The following is a 19,176-nucleotide window of genomic DNA, read 5'->3' as shown; positions in this document are numbered from 1 at the left end:
GTGCATATTTTAAATGACAGAAAAGAGGCTAATAATTATGTGCACAGAAATGAGAATTCATATCTACTCGTGATAAATATTGAACATTACTTCAGCTACTATATAATAATTCACTATTTTCTTACAATATATTGTACTTCCAATATATCACTTACATTGAAATACAAAATAATTCTCAGCATCAGAAGAGACTTTAAAAATTATTTAGTCCTATGAAGAATAAAGTTTTATTTATCTAACACAGTAAAGGTTCTTCAAATATTGGAAGGTAGCTGTATATTGTCTCCAATCTTTTTTCTACTCTGAAGGATAACATTTTTCTGTTCACCCATGCCCATTACCACTTACTAGGAGCTCTGCAAAAATAATGCGAATGGGCAACTCCAGTTCAAATGCACACTAGCCATCAAGAGGCAGACTGTGCAGTATAGAATTTCAGCTACTCCTATATGACAAGTTTTCAGTTTGAGCTTTACATATAATAACTTTTATGGTAATTCCTGGGAACCATGGTTAATACTTTGAAGGTTAGTTGACCTTTAAGAAATGTCCAACTTAAGCTATGTGAGATTTATACAAATGCAATTTTGATATGTCCTACCTGGGATTTTCTTTTTAGCTACTGTTTTACTCAATGACTGTAAAATACTTTCAGATAGTCCCACTGGCTGCTTTTACCTTTGAAAACTAGTGGAAAATAGACTTATACACCACCTATATCTTTGAGGAATCCATGTCACATTAAAATTCTATTTTATTTTTACTTTTGTAGCCTGAGTTTTTTGGTGTGATATCCAAAAAATCATTGTTAAGGCCAACGTCAAGGAGCTTTTCCTCAATGTTTTCTTCTTAGAAAGTTTTATGGTTTCGGCCGGGCGCGGTGGCTCAAGCCTGTAATCCCAGCACTTTGGGAGGCCGAGATGGGCAGATCACGAGGTCAGGAGATCGAGACCATCCTGGCTAACACAGTGAAACCCCGTCTCTACTAAAAAATACAAAAAACTAGCCGGGCGTGGTGGCGGGCGCGTGTAGTCCCAGCTATTCGGGAGGCTGAGGCGAGAGAATGGCGTAAACCCGGGAGGCGGAGCTTGCAGTGAGCTGAGATCCGGCCACTGCACTCCAGCCTGGGCGACAGAGCGAGACTCCGTCTCAAAAAAAAAAAAAGAAAGTTTTATGGTTTCAAGTCTTACATTTAAGTATTTTATCCATTATGAGTTGATTTTTGTGTATGGTGTAAGAAAAGGGTCCAATTGCATTCTTTTGCATGTAGAAATCCAGTTACCCCAGAATCATTTATTGAAGGGAACTATCTTTTCCCCATTGTATCCTCCTGGTGCCCTTGTCAAAAATTAATTAACTACACGTTTGGATTTGTTTCTGGGCTCTCTATTCTGTTCCATCAGTCTACATGTCTGTTTTTATACCACTACCATACCGTTTTGATTACTATAGCTATCAAACTGAAAAGCTCTGCACAGCAAAGATAACCAACGAAATGAAAAGTCTGCAGACTGGGAGAAAATATCTGCAAACCATGTTAAGGTGTATCTTATAACCATGTATCTCATATCCAAAATACATTTTTTAAAACTCACACAACTCCATAGTAGAAAAACAAATAACTCCATTTTTAAAATGAACAAAAGACTTAAATAGACATTTCTCCAAAGATGACATAAAAATGGCCAACAGGTACATGAAAAGATGCTCAATATCATTAATCATCAAAGAAGTGCAAATCAAAACCACAATGAAATATCACTTCACCCTTATTAGGATGACTACCATCAAAAATGGCCAGGCATGGTGGCTCACCCCTATAATCCCAGCACTTTGGGAGCCCGAGGCGGGCAGATCACTTGAGGTCAGGAGTTTGAGATCAGCCTGGCCAACGTGGTGAAACCCCATCTCTACTAAAATACAAAAATTAGCCAGGTGTGGTGGTGCACACCTGTAATCTCAGCTACTTGGGAAGCTGAGGCAGGAGAACTGCTTGAACCTGGGAGGCAGAGGTTGTAGTGAGCAGAGATCACATCACTGCACTCCAGCTTGGGCAACAGAGAGACTCCATCTCAAATAAATAAATAAATAAATAAATAAAAGAGGTGACAAGTGAAGAGTACAGAAAAAAGGGAATCCTTGAGCACTGTTGGTGGGAATGTAGATTGGTGCAGCCACTGTGGAAAACAATCGGAGTTCCCTAAAGAAATTAAAAACAGAACTATCATATGACCCAGCAATCTCACTTTTGGGTACACACCCAAAGAAAATGAAAACACCACCTCATTCTCCCATTTTCGGTGCAGCATTAGCCAAGATATGGAAACAAACAAAGTGTCTGTCAACAGCTGAATGGACAAACTGTGGCACATATAAGATTGATTATTATTCATCCTTATAAAAGGAGATCCTGACATTTACCACAACATGGAGGAACCTGGAGGATGTTATGCTATGTGAAGCAAGCCAGACACAAAAAGAAAAATGTTGCATGATCTCACTTACTTTGGAATCTAAAAAAAGAAGTCAACAACCCAGAGACAGAAAATAAAACACTGATTATGGCGGAGGTGGAGGAAATGGGACATGTAAGTCTGATACAAACTAGCAGATATGTAGGACAACCAGGTCTAGAGATCTCAGGTACAGCATGAGGACTATAGATAATAATATTGTATTACATTCAAGATTTTTGCTAAAAGAGGAGATTTTAGGTGCTTTTTGCCACACACAAAAAAAATGGGCAACAATGCAGAATGATGGACGTGTTAATCTGCTTGACTAACCATATCAACACATGTTGTACACCTTAAATACAATAAAATTTATATCTTATATACATTTGTATTTTTTCAGGGGAATTTGTACCCTGAATCTCTTTTTCATCAGTTTGAGCAATGGTACCAGAAGTAGCAGCAGGAGTGAAAGTTATGTTGCATTCTAGCTAATGAAGAAGCAGCTCTATCTATGGCTGGGTCTTTTGTACATCCAAGGAACTCTAAGAAACATATTTTTTGCCCTGAGCAGTCATGTTAAACTCTTCTTTGCTAACTGGTTTGCAGAAAAGTTGATAGTACTGACTCCTGCCTCTTGGATTGGAATGCAGTCTGCCTAAAACATTTTGGTACTGTTAACTGCTGTTTGACAAATAAAAATAAAAATAAAAATAAGTCTATAGATGTGGGATGTGGAAGGATTTTAAAAGACTGGCTGGCAGAGAAAGAAAAAAGAAAGAACATAAACTATCAATGGTTTGAGACAAAAGAATAGGCAAAGGCAAAATTCTGACTCATGGAAAGAAAAGATTTAGCACAAGGCTTTTAACAAGAACAGAAAGACTTGTCTTCCTTATTCTTTTTCTTGCTACTAAGAATATTGTAAGGAGGAGTCCTTTTATGCAATATCAATCAACCATTCATTCAACAAATATTTACTGAATATCTATTATGTACAAGGCATTCTTCTTGGTACAAGGGATGAAACTGTGAAATAGCAGATAAAAATCCCTGCCGCTGTAAAGGTTATGATTATGATTCAGTGATTTATTTATACAATAAATGGCGGCCGGGCATGGTGGCTCAAGCCTGTAATCCCAGCACTTTGGGAGGCCGAGACGGGTGGATCACGAGGTCAGGAGATCGAGACCATCCTGGCTAACATGGAGAAACCCCGTCTCTACTAAAAAATACAAAAAACTAGCCGGGCGAGGTGGCGGGCGCCTGTAGTCCCAGCTACTTGGGAGGCTGAGGCAGGAGAATGGCGTGAACCCGGGAGGCGGAGCTTGCAATGAGCCGAGATCCGGCCACTGCACTCCAGCCCAGGCGACAGAGCGAGACTCCATCTCAAAAAAAATAAATAAATAAAATAAATTAGGTAGCATATTATAAGGTAATAAGTGCTATGGGGAAAAAAGATGAGGGAGTGTGGGTGTGACAGGCTCTGCAGAGGAAGGGATGCTTGTGATTTTAAAAGGGTAGTCAGGACAGGCATCTCAAACCCGTGAAAGTAATCAAAACTGTGTATCCGGGAGAAAAACATTATAGAGAGAAGGAATAGCAAAGGCAAAAACTCTGAGGTAGAAGCTTTCCTGGCAGACTGAGTCAGTGAGGAAATGAGTCATGAGAGATACAGTCAGCAAAGAACGGGAATAGGCCATTGTAGGAATGTGGCTTTCTACTGTAAGTCGAATGGGGAAGTTAGAAGGGGAAGACCATGGAAAGCTTGAGCAGGAGTAACATGATTTGACTAATGTTTTAATAGGATCACCATACCTGTTCTATTAAGGAGGAAGACTACAAAGAAGGGTTTGAATTGTTTTTGTTTTAAAGGAACAGCCATTAAGATGAAGAGTGAGAAAAAAGAGAAATCAAGAATGACTCCCAGGCTGTTGTCCTGGGATACTAGAAGGAAGGAGTTACCATTAATTCACATGGGGAAGACTACGGGTAGATCAGATTTTAGGACGACTTTAGGAGGGACCACAGGAGTTTGAGTCTATTAGACATCAAGTAAAAATGTCAAAGCAGTATAGAGTAATTATTTGATAAACAAAGGAGACTGCAGTTTAAACAGAGGCTTGTAACAGTTTTTTATTTTGTACTGTTAATCTTTATGTGGTAAGTATAGTGCCTGCTACATGGTATACATGCAATAATGTTTTCTGTAGGAATATATTTAATAATGTAATCCCAACACTTTGGGAAGCTAAGGCAAAAGGATCACTTGAGCCCAGGAGTTTGAGGCCACCTGGGCAACACAGTGAGACCCTGCCTCTACAAAAAATAAACTGGGCATGGTGGTGCACACCTGTAGTCCCAGCTACTCAGGAGGCTGGGGTGGGAGGAGTTTAAGGCTGCAGTGAGCTATGATCATGCCACTGCTCTGCAGCCTGGGCAACAGGGCGAGACCCTGTCTCCAAAAAAAACAAAAAACAAAAAACAAAAAACAAAAAAAAACACACATACACACACTTAAATAGATATTTAAATATATATACTACATAAATATATATTTCTAAATTATATATATTAGACAATGGCCATAGAACTTGCACAGGCATATGTATAGTCCTATATTTTCGCCCCTAATTTTAACCTATATAAAGTCTATCACCTCTAAACAAGTTGTTTTTTAAATATGCTCATTATTTGGTAGTTGAAAGATATTTTCTCATAAGCAGTGTTTCAAATGCTTGATCCTTCAGCAAACTACCCCAAAAAAAAAGTTTCACCCACAATGAATTGACTATAGAACTAAAAAGCATAACAAAATCATAGACACTTCTGGTGCTTTTTAACAGATGGAGATAGTAACAACATCCCCCTGTGTTGGCCTTCGGTGAGACCTTAAAATGCTTTGGAGGCCACAGTGAAGATGCCCTTTCACCAGCCATCCCTGCCTGGCACCTACAGCAACAAAAAGAGTGATCTTTCACCTGATAACGTGGCTTGAAGAGCAACTCAAGTATTTCTACTCTCTATCACCTCTAGACTCCACAATATTAATGATTTATAGCCTCTCCTCCTCTCTTTTCTCACATCTAGGTGATTTTCCCAAAATGGCTTCAAAAGGAGATTGACAATAATGAAAATGTTTTACCTGGAAATGACAAAGAAAAAATTTCAACTATCATTTAAAACATTATTTGAGTACTCTGAAAATTCCCAGAACATATTTCCACCATTACTATGCTGATTCCCACAGCCTATGATTAGGAAGTCTTAAGAGAAGATTCTAAGTGCTGGTACTGAATTAGATTAAGAAAAAAAACACCTGAATATGGAAACTTGCTGACGGAGGTGACATTGAGGGGCAGTGTCAAGAAAGTCAATTCTCTAGAAAGGCACCTTCCAGGAAGAGCAACTCACACTTTGCGGAATCTAAGAGCAACACATGAGAATACTACTGTCCCCAAAACATCATAAATAATAACAAAAAATCTTATTACAAGGGTAGATTATGCATTTTATTAAATAGAACTGGAACCCAAAGACTGAGTTATCTGAGGGGAAAAAAATGAAACATCTACAACATCACTGGCATCTAAAAAAAGAAAAAGCCAAACAAAATGATAGAAAATTAATATTTATTAAATAGCCTGCGAAGTAGAGGGTAGGAAATCTGCCCTCAAAAAAAGAAAGTTTAATATCACCTTGGTAGTAAAAAGGAATCTAAGGAAAAATAAAAGAAAAAAAAAATTACCTAGCATAACCTCATCCTAGTTCAAAAAAATTTTTTTTTTTTTTGGAGACGGAGTCTTGCTCTGTCGCCCAGGCTGGAGTGCAGTGGCACGATCTCAGCTCACTCCAAGTTCCACCTCCCGGGTTCACACCATTCTCGTGCCTCAGCCTCCTGAGTAGCTGGGACTACAGGCGCCTGCCACCAAGTCCAGCTAATTTTTTTTGTATTTTTAGTAGAGATGGGGTTTCATGTGTTACCCAGGATGGTCTCGATCTCCTGACCTCGTTATCTGCCTGCCTCAGCCTCCCAAAGCGCTGGGATTACAGGCATGAGCCACCGAGCACGGCCTAGAAATTATTCTTTAAAAAAATTTTAAATATACTGGCTACACAGTATAAAATACCACATGAAGCCACAATACACTACAAGAAAGAAAAAACCGAGCAGATGAAGTCCAATAAAGACTCCTAATTCTAGTTCTAGGATTATCAAATGATAGCCATAAAACATTTATGCTTACTATGATCAGGGACAAAAGTGACAAGCATGAAAATTTGGGCGGGAAACTAAAATTTACAAAACTAATATCAGATTTGAAAAAGAACCTGACAGAAATTTGAGAAATGAAATAAGCAAAATTAATAACTCAATGGATAAGTTTAACAACAGACAAAATACATATGAAGGCAGAAATCAGTGAGCTGAAAGGTATCAGAAGAAATTACCCAGAAGAAAAAAAAAACACAAAAAGATAGGAAACATATATTTAAGAAAATAAGAGACAAAGGAGACATAGTGAGGTCTAACACACAGTTCACTAGAATCACAGAGGCATAAGAGACACAGCAAATGTGCAGACACACTATGTACACAGGCAATATGTAAAGACATGACTGAGAATTTTCTGACTGATGAAAAATATCAAGCCACAAACTTTAAAACACTAAAAACTTTCTAAGCAGGATATGAAGACATATATGTGTAAAAGTGTTATATATACATTACATATGTATGTATGCATGTTATTTTTTTTTCTTTCTACAACAGGAACATGATAATGAAATTTCAAAAAAAAGTTTAAAGACAAACTTGTGAAAACAGCCATAGGTAAATAGACAGACTCACTTCAATGGAATAATGGTCTGACATCTGACATCTCAACAACATAGAAGGCAAAAGACAATGGAAAAATCCCAATATGATGAAAAGTAACTGATGATGATTCTATATTCAACAAAAATATCCTCAAAAAAGAGAGAGAAATAAAGACACCCTGAGGAGAAAACAAAAACAGAGATATACTACTACTAAACACACACTAAAGGAAAGTCAAAACTGGTTCTTTGATCAGACCTAAAAATGGACACCAAATGGAAGGTCAGAGATGCAAGAGGACCAAACAGCAAGGGCATGGTCAAAATCTAAATGAATAACGATAAACAATTTTCATTCAACAATCACTACTATCTTCTTGGCACACAGCTATATGAGTCAAGAAAGTGATGAATGGAGTTAAAGCACTATATAGTCTTTGAACTGTGTGGGGAAGGATAAGATTTAATGGTAGACATGATAAATCAAGAACATATGTAACAATTTCTAGGGTAACTTTAAAAAAAAAAAAAGACTGTATAATTTCCATTCTAGAAATATATCTAGAAAGAAAATAGTATATGCTAAAACCACTATCTGGCAGTGCACAGTGGCTCATGCCTGTAATCCCAGCACATCAGGAGGTTAAGGTAGGAGGACTGCTTAGGCCTAGGAGTTCAAAACCAGCCTGGGCAACTTAACAAGACCCCATTTCTACAAATTGAAAATAAAAGTAAAAACACTCTATCAACCCAAAAGAAACAACACAGAAGACTTTGTTGTTTTGTTGTTGTTGTTGTTGTCCCGTTTTTAACTGATACACAGTAGATGTATATATTCTCAGGATACATGCAATCACTTGATCCATTCATACAATCTGTAAAGACCAAATCAGGGCAATTGGAACATCCAAATATTTAAGACTGAAGACGTTTAATAAAACCATAAAAGAAGTAAGACAAATAAAGACATAAGATGGTAGATTTAAACTCAAATGCTATATTTAATTGATTCTAAAACATTCTTTTCATATTTAAATAACTTTGAGACTGAGATTCATTTCAGATTACAATTGAAGTATTAATTTCATTGACACCATATTTCATTCTCAGTGGTATGTAAAAAGTGCTGTATCTTGGCCGGGCGCGGTGGCTCAAGCCTGTAATCCCAGCACTTTGGGAGGCCGAGACGGGCGGATCACGAGGTCAGGAGATAGAGACCATCCTGGCTAACACGGTGAAACCCCGTCTCTACTAAAAAATACAAAAAAAACTAGCCGGGCGAGGTGCCGGGCGCCTGTAGTCCCAGCTACTCGGGAGGCTGAGGCAGAAGAATGGCAGGAACCCAGGAGGCGGAGCTTGCAGTGAGCTGAGATCTGGCCACTGCACTCCAGCCTGGGCAACAGAGCGAGACTCCGTCTCAAAAAAAAAAAAAAAAAAGTGCTGTATCTTATAATCAACGGCATTTAGATTTGATTAAATGTATCAGTAATTACAGTAAATATAAATAATATATTGTGATATAATTATAAAATATATTTTCAATTTGGATTAAAAATAAAATTTAAATATATGTTTTAGAAGCATAACTATTAAAAATAAAAATAAATACACTGTCAACACTAAAAAAAAAATGTGAGGAAGGTAAAGCAGAATCAGATTATTGGTAGTCCTAGCTACTACAGTGAGAAAAGAAAAGGAAGTAAAAGGTATACTGACTGGAAAGAAAGAAAAACTGTCTTTGTACAGAGATAATATGATCATCTATGTATAAAATCAAAAAGAATTGAAAAAGACTCCTGGAACTAAAAAGCAATTACAGAAAGGTTATAGGATACAAGTCAATTGCTTTCGTATATGCCAGCAATGAACAAGTAGAATTTGAAATTAAAAACATAATATCAGGTACATTAGGACCCCCAAAAATGAGAGTTAGGTATAAATCTAACAAAATATGTATAAGATCTCTATGGGGAAACTACAACATTATCTGATGAAAGAATCAAAGAACTAAATATACAGAGAGAGATATTTCATGCTCACATACAGGCAGACTCAATATTGTCAAGATGTCGGTTCCCCAACTTGATCTATACATTCAATGCAATCCTAATCAAAATCCCAGCAAATTAGTTTGTGAATATAGATAAAACTGACTTTAAAGTTTACATGGGGTGGCAAAAGACCCAGAATAGCCAATATAATAGTAAAGAAGAAGAACAAAGTTGAAGGACTGGTGGTACCTGACTTCAAGACTTACTCTAAAGCTACAGTAATCAAGACTGTGTTGCCATTCCAAGACGGCCAAATAGGAACCGCTCCAGTCTGCAGCTCCCAGTGTGACAGACGCAGAAGATGGTGATTTCTGCATTTCCAACTGAGGTACCTGGTTCATCTCACTGGAACTGGTTGGACGGTGGGTGCAGCCCACAGAGGGCGAGCTGAAGCAGGGCAGGGCATCGCCTCACCCAGGAAGTGCAGGAGGTCGAGGGATTTCCCTTTCCTAGCCAAGGGAAGCCGTGACAGACTGTACCTGGAAAATCGGGACAATTCCACCCAAACACTGTGCTTTTCCAACGGTCTTAGCAAGTGGCACACCATGAGATTATATCCCGCGCCTAGCTCAGGGGGTCCTACGCCCACAGAGCCTTGCTCACTGCTAGTGCAGCAGTCTGAGATCGACCTGCGACCTGTGAGGCAGCAGCCTGGCAGGGGGAGGGGCATCTGCCATTGCTGAGGCTTGAGTAGGTAAACAAAGCAGCCAAGGAAGCTCGAACTGGGCAGAGCCCACCACAGCCGTCAAGGCCTGCTGCCTCTGTAGACCCCATCTCTGGGGACAGGGCCTAGGTGAACAAAAGGCAACAGAATCTTCTGCAGACTTAAATGTCCATGTCTGACAGCCCTGAAGAAAGCAATGGTTCTCCCAGCACAGTGTCTGAGCTCTGAGAACAGACAGACTGCTCCCTCAAGTGGGTCCCTAACCCCCATGTAGCCTAACTGGGAGACACCTCCCAGTAGGGGCCGACTGACACTTCATACAGGCGGGTGCCCCTGTGGGATGAGGCTTCCAGAGGAAGGATCAGGCAGCAATATTTTCTCTTCTGCAATATTTGCTGTTCTGCAGCCTCCACTGGCGATACCCAGGCAAACAGAGTCTGGAGTGGACCTCCAGCAAACTCCAATAGACCTGCAGCTGAGGGAACTGACTCTCAGAACGAAAACTAACAAACAGAAAGGAATAGCATCAACATCAACAAAAAGGACATCCACACCAAAACCCCATCTGTAGGTCACCAGCATCAAAGACCAAAGGTAGATAAAACCACAAAGATGGGGAGAAACCAGGGCAGAAAAGCTGAAAATTCTAAAAATCAGAGTGCTTCTTCTCCTCCAAAGGATTGCACCTCCTCACAGCAACAGACAAAAGCTGGACAGAGAATGACTTTGACGAGCTGACAGAAAATAGGCTTCAGAAGGTCAGTAATAACAAACTTCTCCGAGCTAAAGGAGGATGTTCAAACCCATTGCAAGGAAGCTAAAAACTTTGAAAAAAGATTAGACAAATGGCTAACTAGAATAAACAGTGTAGAGAGGACCTTAAATGGCCGGATGGAACTGAAAACCATGGCATGAGAACTACGTGATGCATGCACAAGCTTCAAGACTGTGTTACTGGCAAAACAAAAGACAAATAGAACAAGACAGAGAACCCAGAAAGAGTCCCACACAAATATAGCTAACGGATCTCTGACAAAAGACCAAAGGCAATACATAAAAGATAGTTTTTTCAACAAATGGTGCTGGTACAACTAGATATTCATATGCAAAAAAGAAATAAATAAATCTAGACACAGATCTTACATCCATCCTCCACAATTAACTCCAAGTGGATCAAAGATCTAAGTGTAAAATTCAAAACTCTAAAATTCCTGGGAAATAACATAGGAGAAAAACTAGATCATCTTGGATATGGTAATTACTTTTTAGATACAACACAAAAGGCATCGTCCATGAAAGAATTAAAATATTAAGTGGGCCGGGCGCGGTGGCTCAAGCCTGTAATCCCAGCACTTTGGGAGGCCAAGGTGGGCGGATCACGAGGTCAGGAGATCAAGACCATCCTGGCTAACCCGGTGAAACCCCGTCTCTACTAAAAAAATACAAAAAACTAGCCGGGAGAGGTGGTGGGCGCCTGTAGTCCCAGCTGCTCGGGAGGCTGAGGCAGGACAATGGCGTAAACCTGGGAGGCGGAGCTTGCAGTGCGCTGAGATCTGGCCACTGCACTCCAGCCTGGGCGAGAGAGTGAGACTCCGTCTCAAAAATAAAATAAAATAAAATAAAATATTAAATGTATGCTCAGTGAAAGACAATATTAAAAGAGTGAGAAAATAAGCTACAGACTAGTAGAAAATATTTTGTAAAAAACATATTTGATAAAAGACTCTTATGCAAAGTATGCAAAGAACTCTTTAAAACTAAAAAATAAGAAAAGAAACAATCTGGTTAAACAATGGGCCAAAGACCTTCACAGATGCCACAAAGAAGATATACAGAAGGCAAATAAACACACAAAAAGATCATCTACATCCTATGTCATCAGGGAAATGTAAATTGAAACAATGAGATACCACTACATGCCTACAGGAATGGCCAAAATCCAGAACACTGACAACACCAAATTCTGACAAAGATGTAGAGCAAGAGCAATTCTCATTCACTGTTGGTGGGAATACAAAATGGTACAGCTACTTTGGAAGACAATTTGGCAGTTTCTTACAAAACTAAACATACTCTCTTAACATATGATCCAGCAATCGCATCCCTTGGTATTTACCCAAAGGAGCTGAAAACATGGTCACACAAAACCCTGCACACAGACACTTATAGCAGCTTTTTTCATAATTGCCAAAGCTTAGAAGCAACCAACATGTCCTTCAGTAGGTAAATGGTCAAACTGTGGTACATCCAAATAATGGGATATTATTCAGCACTACAAATAAATGAGCTATCAAGACATGAAAAGACACAGACGAACCTTAAATGCATATTGCTAAGTGAAAGAAGCCAATGTAAAATGGTAACATACTGCATGATTCTAAATATATGATATTCTGGAAAACACAAAACTACGGAGACAGTAAAAAGACTAGCAGTTGCCAAGGGTTGGAGGGGTAGGGAGAGATGACTAGGTGGACCACAGAGGATTTTTAGGGCGATGGATATATTCTGTATGATACCATAATGAGGGATACTTATCATCATACACTTGTCCATACCCATAGAATGCACAACACCAAGAGTGAACCATAAAGTATGGACTTTGAGAAATCAACATGTGTCAATGTAGGTTTGTCAGTTTTAACAATCATACCCCTCTGTTTAGGGATGTTGAAATGGAGAGACTATGCAAGTGTGGGGACAGAAAGTATATGAGAGGAGTCTTTCTACTTTCCTCTTGATTATTCTGCGAACCTAAAACTGCTAAAAAAAAAAAAAAAACAGTCTTCTCAAAATATTGAGAGGAAGGAACACTTCCAAACTCATTTTATGAGCCCAGCATCACCCTAATATCAAAGTCAGACAAGAGACAACCAGAAAAGAAAATTATAAGTCAATATCCCTAGCAACATAAATGTAAAAATCCTCGAAACAAATACTAGCAAACAGAACTCAACAACACATCAGAAACATCAGGCCCTCCAATCAAGTGAGATTTATATCTGCGATACAAGGATGGTTCAACACACAAAAATGTATTAACACCACGTTAACAGAATCAAGGATCAAAGTCACATAATCATCTCAACAGGTGCCAAAAAGGCATTTGGTAAAATTCAACATTCTTTCACAACAAAAAATCTCAACAAACTAGGAAGAGGGAAATCACTTCAATGTAATAAAAGCCATCTATGAAAAGCCCACAGCCAACATCATACTCCACAGTGAAAAATCAAAAGCTTTCCCACTAAGCTGGACAAGACATAGGTACTCACTTTGGCCACTTCTATTCAAAAGATAAGAAGTCACTGGGAGAATAACGCTGAATAATTCCCCTGGAATCCTCTCTATTATCAGTGTTATCATTGTCCCTCTACCTCATGTTATCAGTGTCCTCATGTTATCAGTGTCCCTCTACCTCAACTCCTATGGGGTCAGTCTCCCCTGTAGCTACAGAGACTCTCCAATATCCAGTAACAACAGTTCACTCCCTTTCTATCTACTGTATCCCTAGCAAGTTTACACACATTCAAATCAACCAAAAAAACAACAACAACACACTTTTTTGACTCTTCCCTTGGGGAAAATGATGGATACCTTAAATCTGAGATTATGTTATCTTCATATTTAAATGTCAATATGCACTAAGTTTTAAATATAATATTCAAAATACCATTCTCCTCAAAATATTTTAAATATAAGTCTGTTTGACACAGGATTTACTTTAGGGGAGTGGTTTTAAATACCAACTCACTCAGGTTTCTGTCATTAACATCCAGTTTTGTCATACTGAGGCCTGTTCTGTTGTTTCACTACCCTCGGCCCTCCCAATCCTCCACATTCTGCTCTATTTTATTTCCCATAGCACTTATCGCCTTCTAACACTCTCTATTATTGATTTTCTTATGTTTATAGATTGTCTTCCCCCCCAAATGTAAACTCCTTCAAGGGTGAGTCGATGTAACTCACTGAGGTATTCCAAGTGCCGAGAACAAAGTCTGGCAGGTAGTCAGTGCTCAATAAATGTTTGACAAGTTGGTGAATAAAGTATGGGTCCACTCTTCATTGCTTCCTATACCATATTAAATTCCACTATGGCACTGTTTCATAACATTCCCTCCTTACCTCTGAATGCTTCTTTTTTATTTTAATCTATTGACTTACCTCATTGTTCATTACTCATTTCTTGTTTCCCTAAACTGACGTCTTTCTCAACTTCACTGTTGGCCAAAGCAAATCCTAAATTTATTTCCCTCTCCTACAGGAAATCTTTTACAAACATATGACTTTCCTTAAGTACCTAATTTTTTTTTTTTATGAAGCATGGATTTTTGTAAGTACTATTTTAACTCTTCCATATCTATTTTTGAGCCTAGTATTTGTTCAAAAACTGTAAATTCTGCTTGAGTGCTTCCCTTTATACTAGCATGTGATTAAAATTGTCTTGTCCACTCAGATCTTCAGCTGAAAGGCTGGTTGACAGTTTTTATTACTCTGTCAGTGTTTCAGGAGCCTGAGGGAGGTGGGAAGGGGCATGAACACTTGCGGCCACAGATATTCCCTATGTGAAATCTTCATCTGTGTTTGTTTCTTTGTTTGTTTTGAAATAGGGTATTGCTCTGTTGCCCAGGCTGGAATGCAGGGGCATAATCATAGCTCACTGCAGCCTTGAACTCCTGGGCTCAAGTGATCCTCCTGCCTCAACCTCCTGAGTAGCTGGGACTACAGGCACGCACCAACACACCCAATTAATTTTTTAATTTTTTTTTTTTAGAGACAGGGTCTCACTGTGTTGCCCAGGTTGGTCCTGAACTCCTGGTCTCAAGCGATCCTCCCTAAGTGCTGAGATCATAGGCATGAGCCACCATGTCCGTGTCCATCCTGTATTTGTTAAAGATACCATCTCTCATATCTAATTTTCACTCAGGCTCAGCATCTATACACGCATGCACTACAGTTAGGTTCAGCTCTCTGCTTAGGACTCCTGCCTTCTAAATCAGGAAAGACCCTCATTGGCATTACAATGAATTTGCATTAGAAATCTACATTTCTGACACTCAACCACCATGGGACCTTCTATTATAATTATTTTTTAGCTCTGGGACAGGAAAGAGTTCTAAGATCAGATCACAGGCTCTGACTTCCTGACTTTGAATCCCAGTCAGCAATTTGGATGTGTGACCTCAGTTTCCTCATCTGCAATGGAGATAAAGTATGTGCACCTCATTTCACTGATGAGTACTAAGTGAGTGGACACCTTTTAAAAGCCTACAACAGTGTCTGCACATAAAAAGAGCTTAATAAATGTTAACCATTCTCTCTCCTCTTCTCTGTCTTGCCTCCCACCTTTATCTCTATAAAACAGGGTTTGTAAATAGAAGTATGTCAGGATCTCTTCTACCTACAGTGACAATGCAGCACTTTCTCAAAAAGGGGTTTGTGAAGAAATTTCTCACACAGTCCTTCAATGTAATCTAATCCACACTGAACCTAGCAGAAACTCCCTCCTAATTTCTAATTCAGATATAAACTTCGCCACGTTCTTACACTTTCAGTCTATAATTGGTTTACAGAAGGAGTGTAGTTACATACTTGTGTCTATGTAAGTGTTGCCTCTTAAAGCTCTCTGGAATTATTAAATTAAAAATAGACTTCAGGCCGGGCGCGGTGGCTCAAGCCTGTAATCCCAGCACTTTGGGAGGCCAAGGTGGGCGGATCACGAGGTCAGGAGATCGAGACCATCCTGGCTAACACGGTGAAACCCCATCTCTACTGAAAAATACAAAAAACTAGCCGGGCGAGGTGGTGGGCGCCTGTAGTCCCAGCTGCTCGGGAGGCTGAGGCAGGAGAATGGCGTAAACCCGGGAGGCGGAGGTTGCAGTGAGCTGAGATCTGATCACTGCACTCCAGCCTGGGTGGCAGAGCAAGACTCTGTCTCAAAAAAAAAAAAAAAAAATAGACTTCAGCAATACATCAGGTAACAAACCTCCACATGTACTCCCTGAATCTAAAAGGCTGGAAAAAAAAAAAAAAAAGACTTATCATTGGTGTGTCATGTAATTAATTTCAGGGAACCAGAAATAACATTTCCTGTTTTCCCAATGTAGACATGAATATCCTTCACAGTGTAAGAAACATGGATCTATAATACCATATAAAGGAGAAGAAAAAAGAATCCAAGTACTCACGATGCTCCTGAATTCATGATGCAGCTCTTTGCTCCACAGGAACAATCTCTCCCATCATCGTGATTCATTCCAAGATTATGACCCAACTCATGAGCAACAATGGAAGCAAATGTCTCCACAGTGATTTGCCCAAACTGTTCAGAACAGGAAGGTAGTAATTAGGTTTCTGAACACAAAGAAAATGTTTTGCTGCTCAGATTACTTTTTCACAAATGGAAATTTATTCACTACACTGTTGACAGCCTGTATGATAAATCAAGCATCCAACAACAGTCTTTATACATTTCAGTCTAGTAAGAAAGTAACATGAATCACACACTGATGATGGACATGGATCCTTCAAGCAAGAGATAACCACTTTAGCACCAACAGATTACTCATGGTAGTTTATAGGAAAACAAGTTGATGGTTCTAATTTAATTATCTAAAATGGAGTACATGTTTCTTCACCCATAAAAAGTAAAGAGCTACACTCATAAGTGGGAGCTGAACAATGAGAACACATGGACACGGGGAGGGGAACATCACACACTGGGGCCTGTCAGGAGGTGGGGAGCAAGTAAAGGGAGAGCATTAGGACAAATGCCTAATGCATGTGGGGCTTAAAACCTAGATGATGGGTTGATGGGTGCAGCAAACCACCATGGCACATGTATACCTATGTAACAAACCTGCATAGTCTGCACATGTATCCCAGAACTTAAAGTAAAATAAATAAAAAAGAAAAGAGCTAATAAACACATAATACATGTTTAAAAACTTGACCCAGTCTCTAGGGAAAGAATCCATCTGCCACTTCTACTGTGCTCTTCATAACACCCAAAATATCGTTTTACGGACCAGGAGAGGAAGTACACAGTCAATAAATGCCAGATATTGTCCCAGTGCAAACATCCAAAGTTAAACATCAAGAACAACGTACCACATTAATCCCACCTGCGTGGCTCCTTGAACACACTGTTCCCACAAATGCCATTCCTGCAGTTCCACCAAAACCTTTCTTTCTAAATGAAAATGTAAAAGTTAAAAATTGTTCTTGGGGAAAGAAGGAACATGTTGCTTTTATTTTATGAATAATCTCAACTGGATCAGGAGAACCTACAAAACATGGCAGAAAAATGGCAAAAAAAAAAAAAAATCTAAAATCAGAATATAATTATGCCTTATCCCCTTCTTATTAATTTTTTCAGACAAATGAAGACACTTTCTGGATACCGAGACCAGTTCGTTTCTTTTTACCTTCTAGATGAAACCTCTCCTAAAATACATTAGGTTTATTTATTCACACAATTCAGTGAGGAGAGACAGATAACGAAGGAAATGAGTATGTTTACACGGGCAGCTGCACGCAGTGAGCAGGGTGAACATGAAAGTCAGGATGGGCCAGAAGTAGTGGCTCATGCCTGCAATCCCAGTACTTTGGGAGGCCAAGGTGGGCAGATCACCTGAGGTTTGAGACCAGCCTGGCCAACATCATGAAACCCCCATCTCTACTAAAAAAACAAATACGAAAATTAGCCAGCCATGGTGGCACACACCTGTAATCCCAGCAAATTGGGAGGCTGAAGCAGAAGAATCACTTGAACCCAGGAGGCAGAGGTTGCAGTGAGCCAAGACTGCACCACTACACTCCAGCCTAGGTGACAGAATGAGACTCTGTCTCCAAAATTTAAAAAAAAAAAAATCTGGATGGGCCCCATGTGATTCCCAATCACACCCTACACACCTGTACCTCAGCACCTGTTCTCTCTGCCTGGACCTCTCTTCCCTAATATTAATATAACCCAGACTCATTCCCTTACCTCCTTCAGGTCTTTACTCAGAAGGCATCTCCCTGGCCAGGCCACGTCACCTCAAAATTCAACCTCATTCCTCCAATGCTTTTATATCTACCCTCCCTGTTTTATTTTTCTCCTTACCACTTATCATTGGTTGACATACTACGTGTACTTATTTATCTCATTTACGGCCAATCTCCTCCACCAGAACATGGACTCCATGAGAGCAGGAATTTTTGCCAGTTTTGTTCACTGCTATGTCCCAATGCCTGGGATATACACCCAATAAATATATTTTAAATGAATGGATAAATCATTCTCTGGGCCATCTGACCAGCCAGGAGATGACCAGAAGTACTGACACAAGGAGATTGACAAGGAAACATTCCAGCCAGACCACCCTATAGTGAACTCATAGTTCCCAAAATACACTCATGGACTCAAGGCTTCCAAAAAGCTTTTCAGAACCCCATTCTCAACTGTAAACAAATAACTAAAAATCATCAAGTATCTGGGAAATGTCTCCAACAGGACAGACGGAGACCACACAAACAGAGGGGGTTAAGATAGTTTGGAGGGTGTGGTTGGGCAAGGCATAGTGAGTATGCTTGACACCTATTCCTTTTAGTATCTAGTGAACTAGATGGCATTCTCACTGGTACAAGGATGCGTGAGCAGACGATTTTACTAAAAACCAAGACCCACACCAAAACACAACATCAGGAAAATTCAGAAACCTGGGAACCAAGAAAAGATCCTACAAGTTTCCAGTGACGGGGGAAAAACAGGCCACATACAAAAGGTCAGCAATCAGAATGTTTCAGACTTCCCAATAGTAATGCTGGGACAAAAAAGACAAAAGAGCAATGCCTTCAAAATCGTGAAGAAAAAGGATTTCATGGAGAGAATTTTATACCCAGTGTCACGCCTATAATCCCAGCACTATAGGAGGCTGAGATGGGTGGATCACCTGAGGTCAGGAGTTCAAGACCAGCCTGGTCAACATGGTGAGACCCTGTCTCTACTACACTACAAAAATTAGCCGGGGGTGGGGGCAGGCACCTACAATCCCAGCTAGCTGGGAGGCTGCGGCAGGAGAATTGCTTCGACCCGGGAGGCAGAGGCTGCAGTGAGCCAAGATCGTGCCACTGGACTCTGGCCTGGCCAACAGAGTGAGATTCTGTCTCAAAAAATAAAAAGAGAAACTCAAAGCATGCCTAG

At 39.7% G+C, this 19,176-nt stretch overlaps 1 protein-coding gene across 1 annotated transcript in view; it reads right to left on the bottom strand.

The window, feature by feature from the left end:
- The window catches only part of ADAM9 (ADAM metallopeptidase domain 9), a 115,749-nt gene that overhangs the window by 68,564 nt on the left and 28,009 nt on the right, over positions 1–19,176 (bottom strand). The window contains exons 10-11 of the mRNA XM_033231685.1: positions 17,100–17,181; positions 16,178–16,311 (exon numbers count right to left, since the gene is read on the bottom strand). Of these exons, the coding sequence (XP_033087576.1) occupies positions 16,178–16,311; positions 17,100–17,181 (216 nt within the window). The remainder of the gene's footprint in view (positions 1–16,177; positions 16,312–17,099; positions 17,182–19,176) is intronic.

This window comes from Trachypithecus francoisi, unplaced genomic scaffold (genome assembly GCF_009764315.1).
Source record: "Trachypithecus francoisi isolate TF-2019V2 unplaced genomic scaffold, Tfra_2.0 Contig01440, whole genome shotgun sequence".
In the NCBI taxonomy this organism is placed as follows: Eukaryota; Metazoa; Chordata; class Mammalia; order Primates; family Cercopithecidae; genus Trachypithecus; species Trachypithecus francoisi.
Note: the sequence above shows the minus strand (reverse complement) of the source record. Positions and strands in the feature narration are given on the sequence as shown.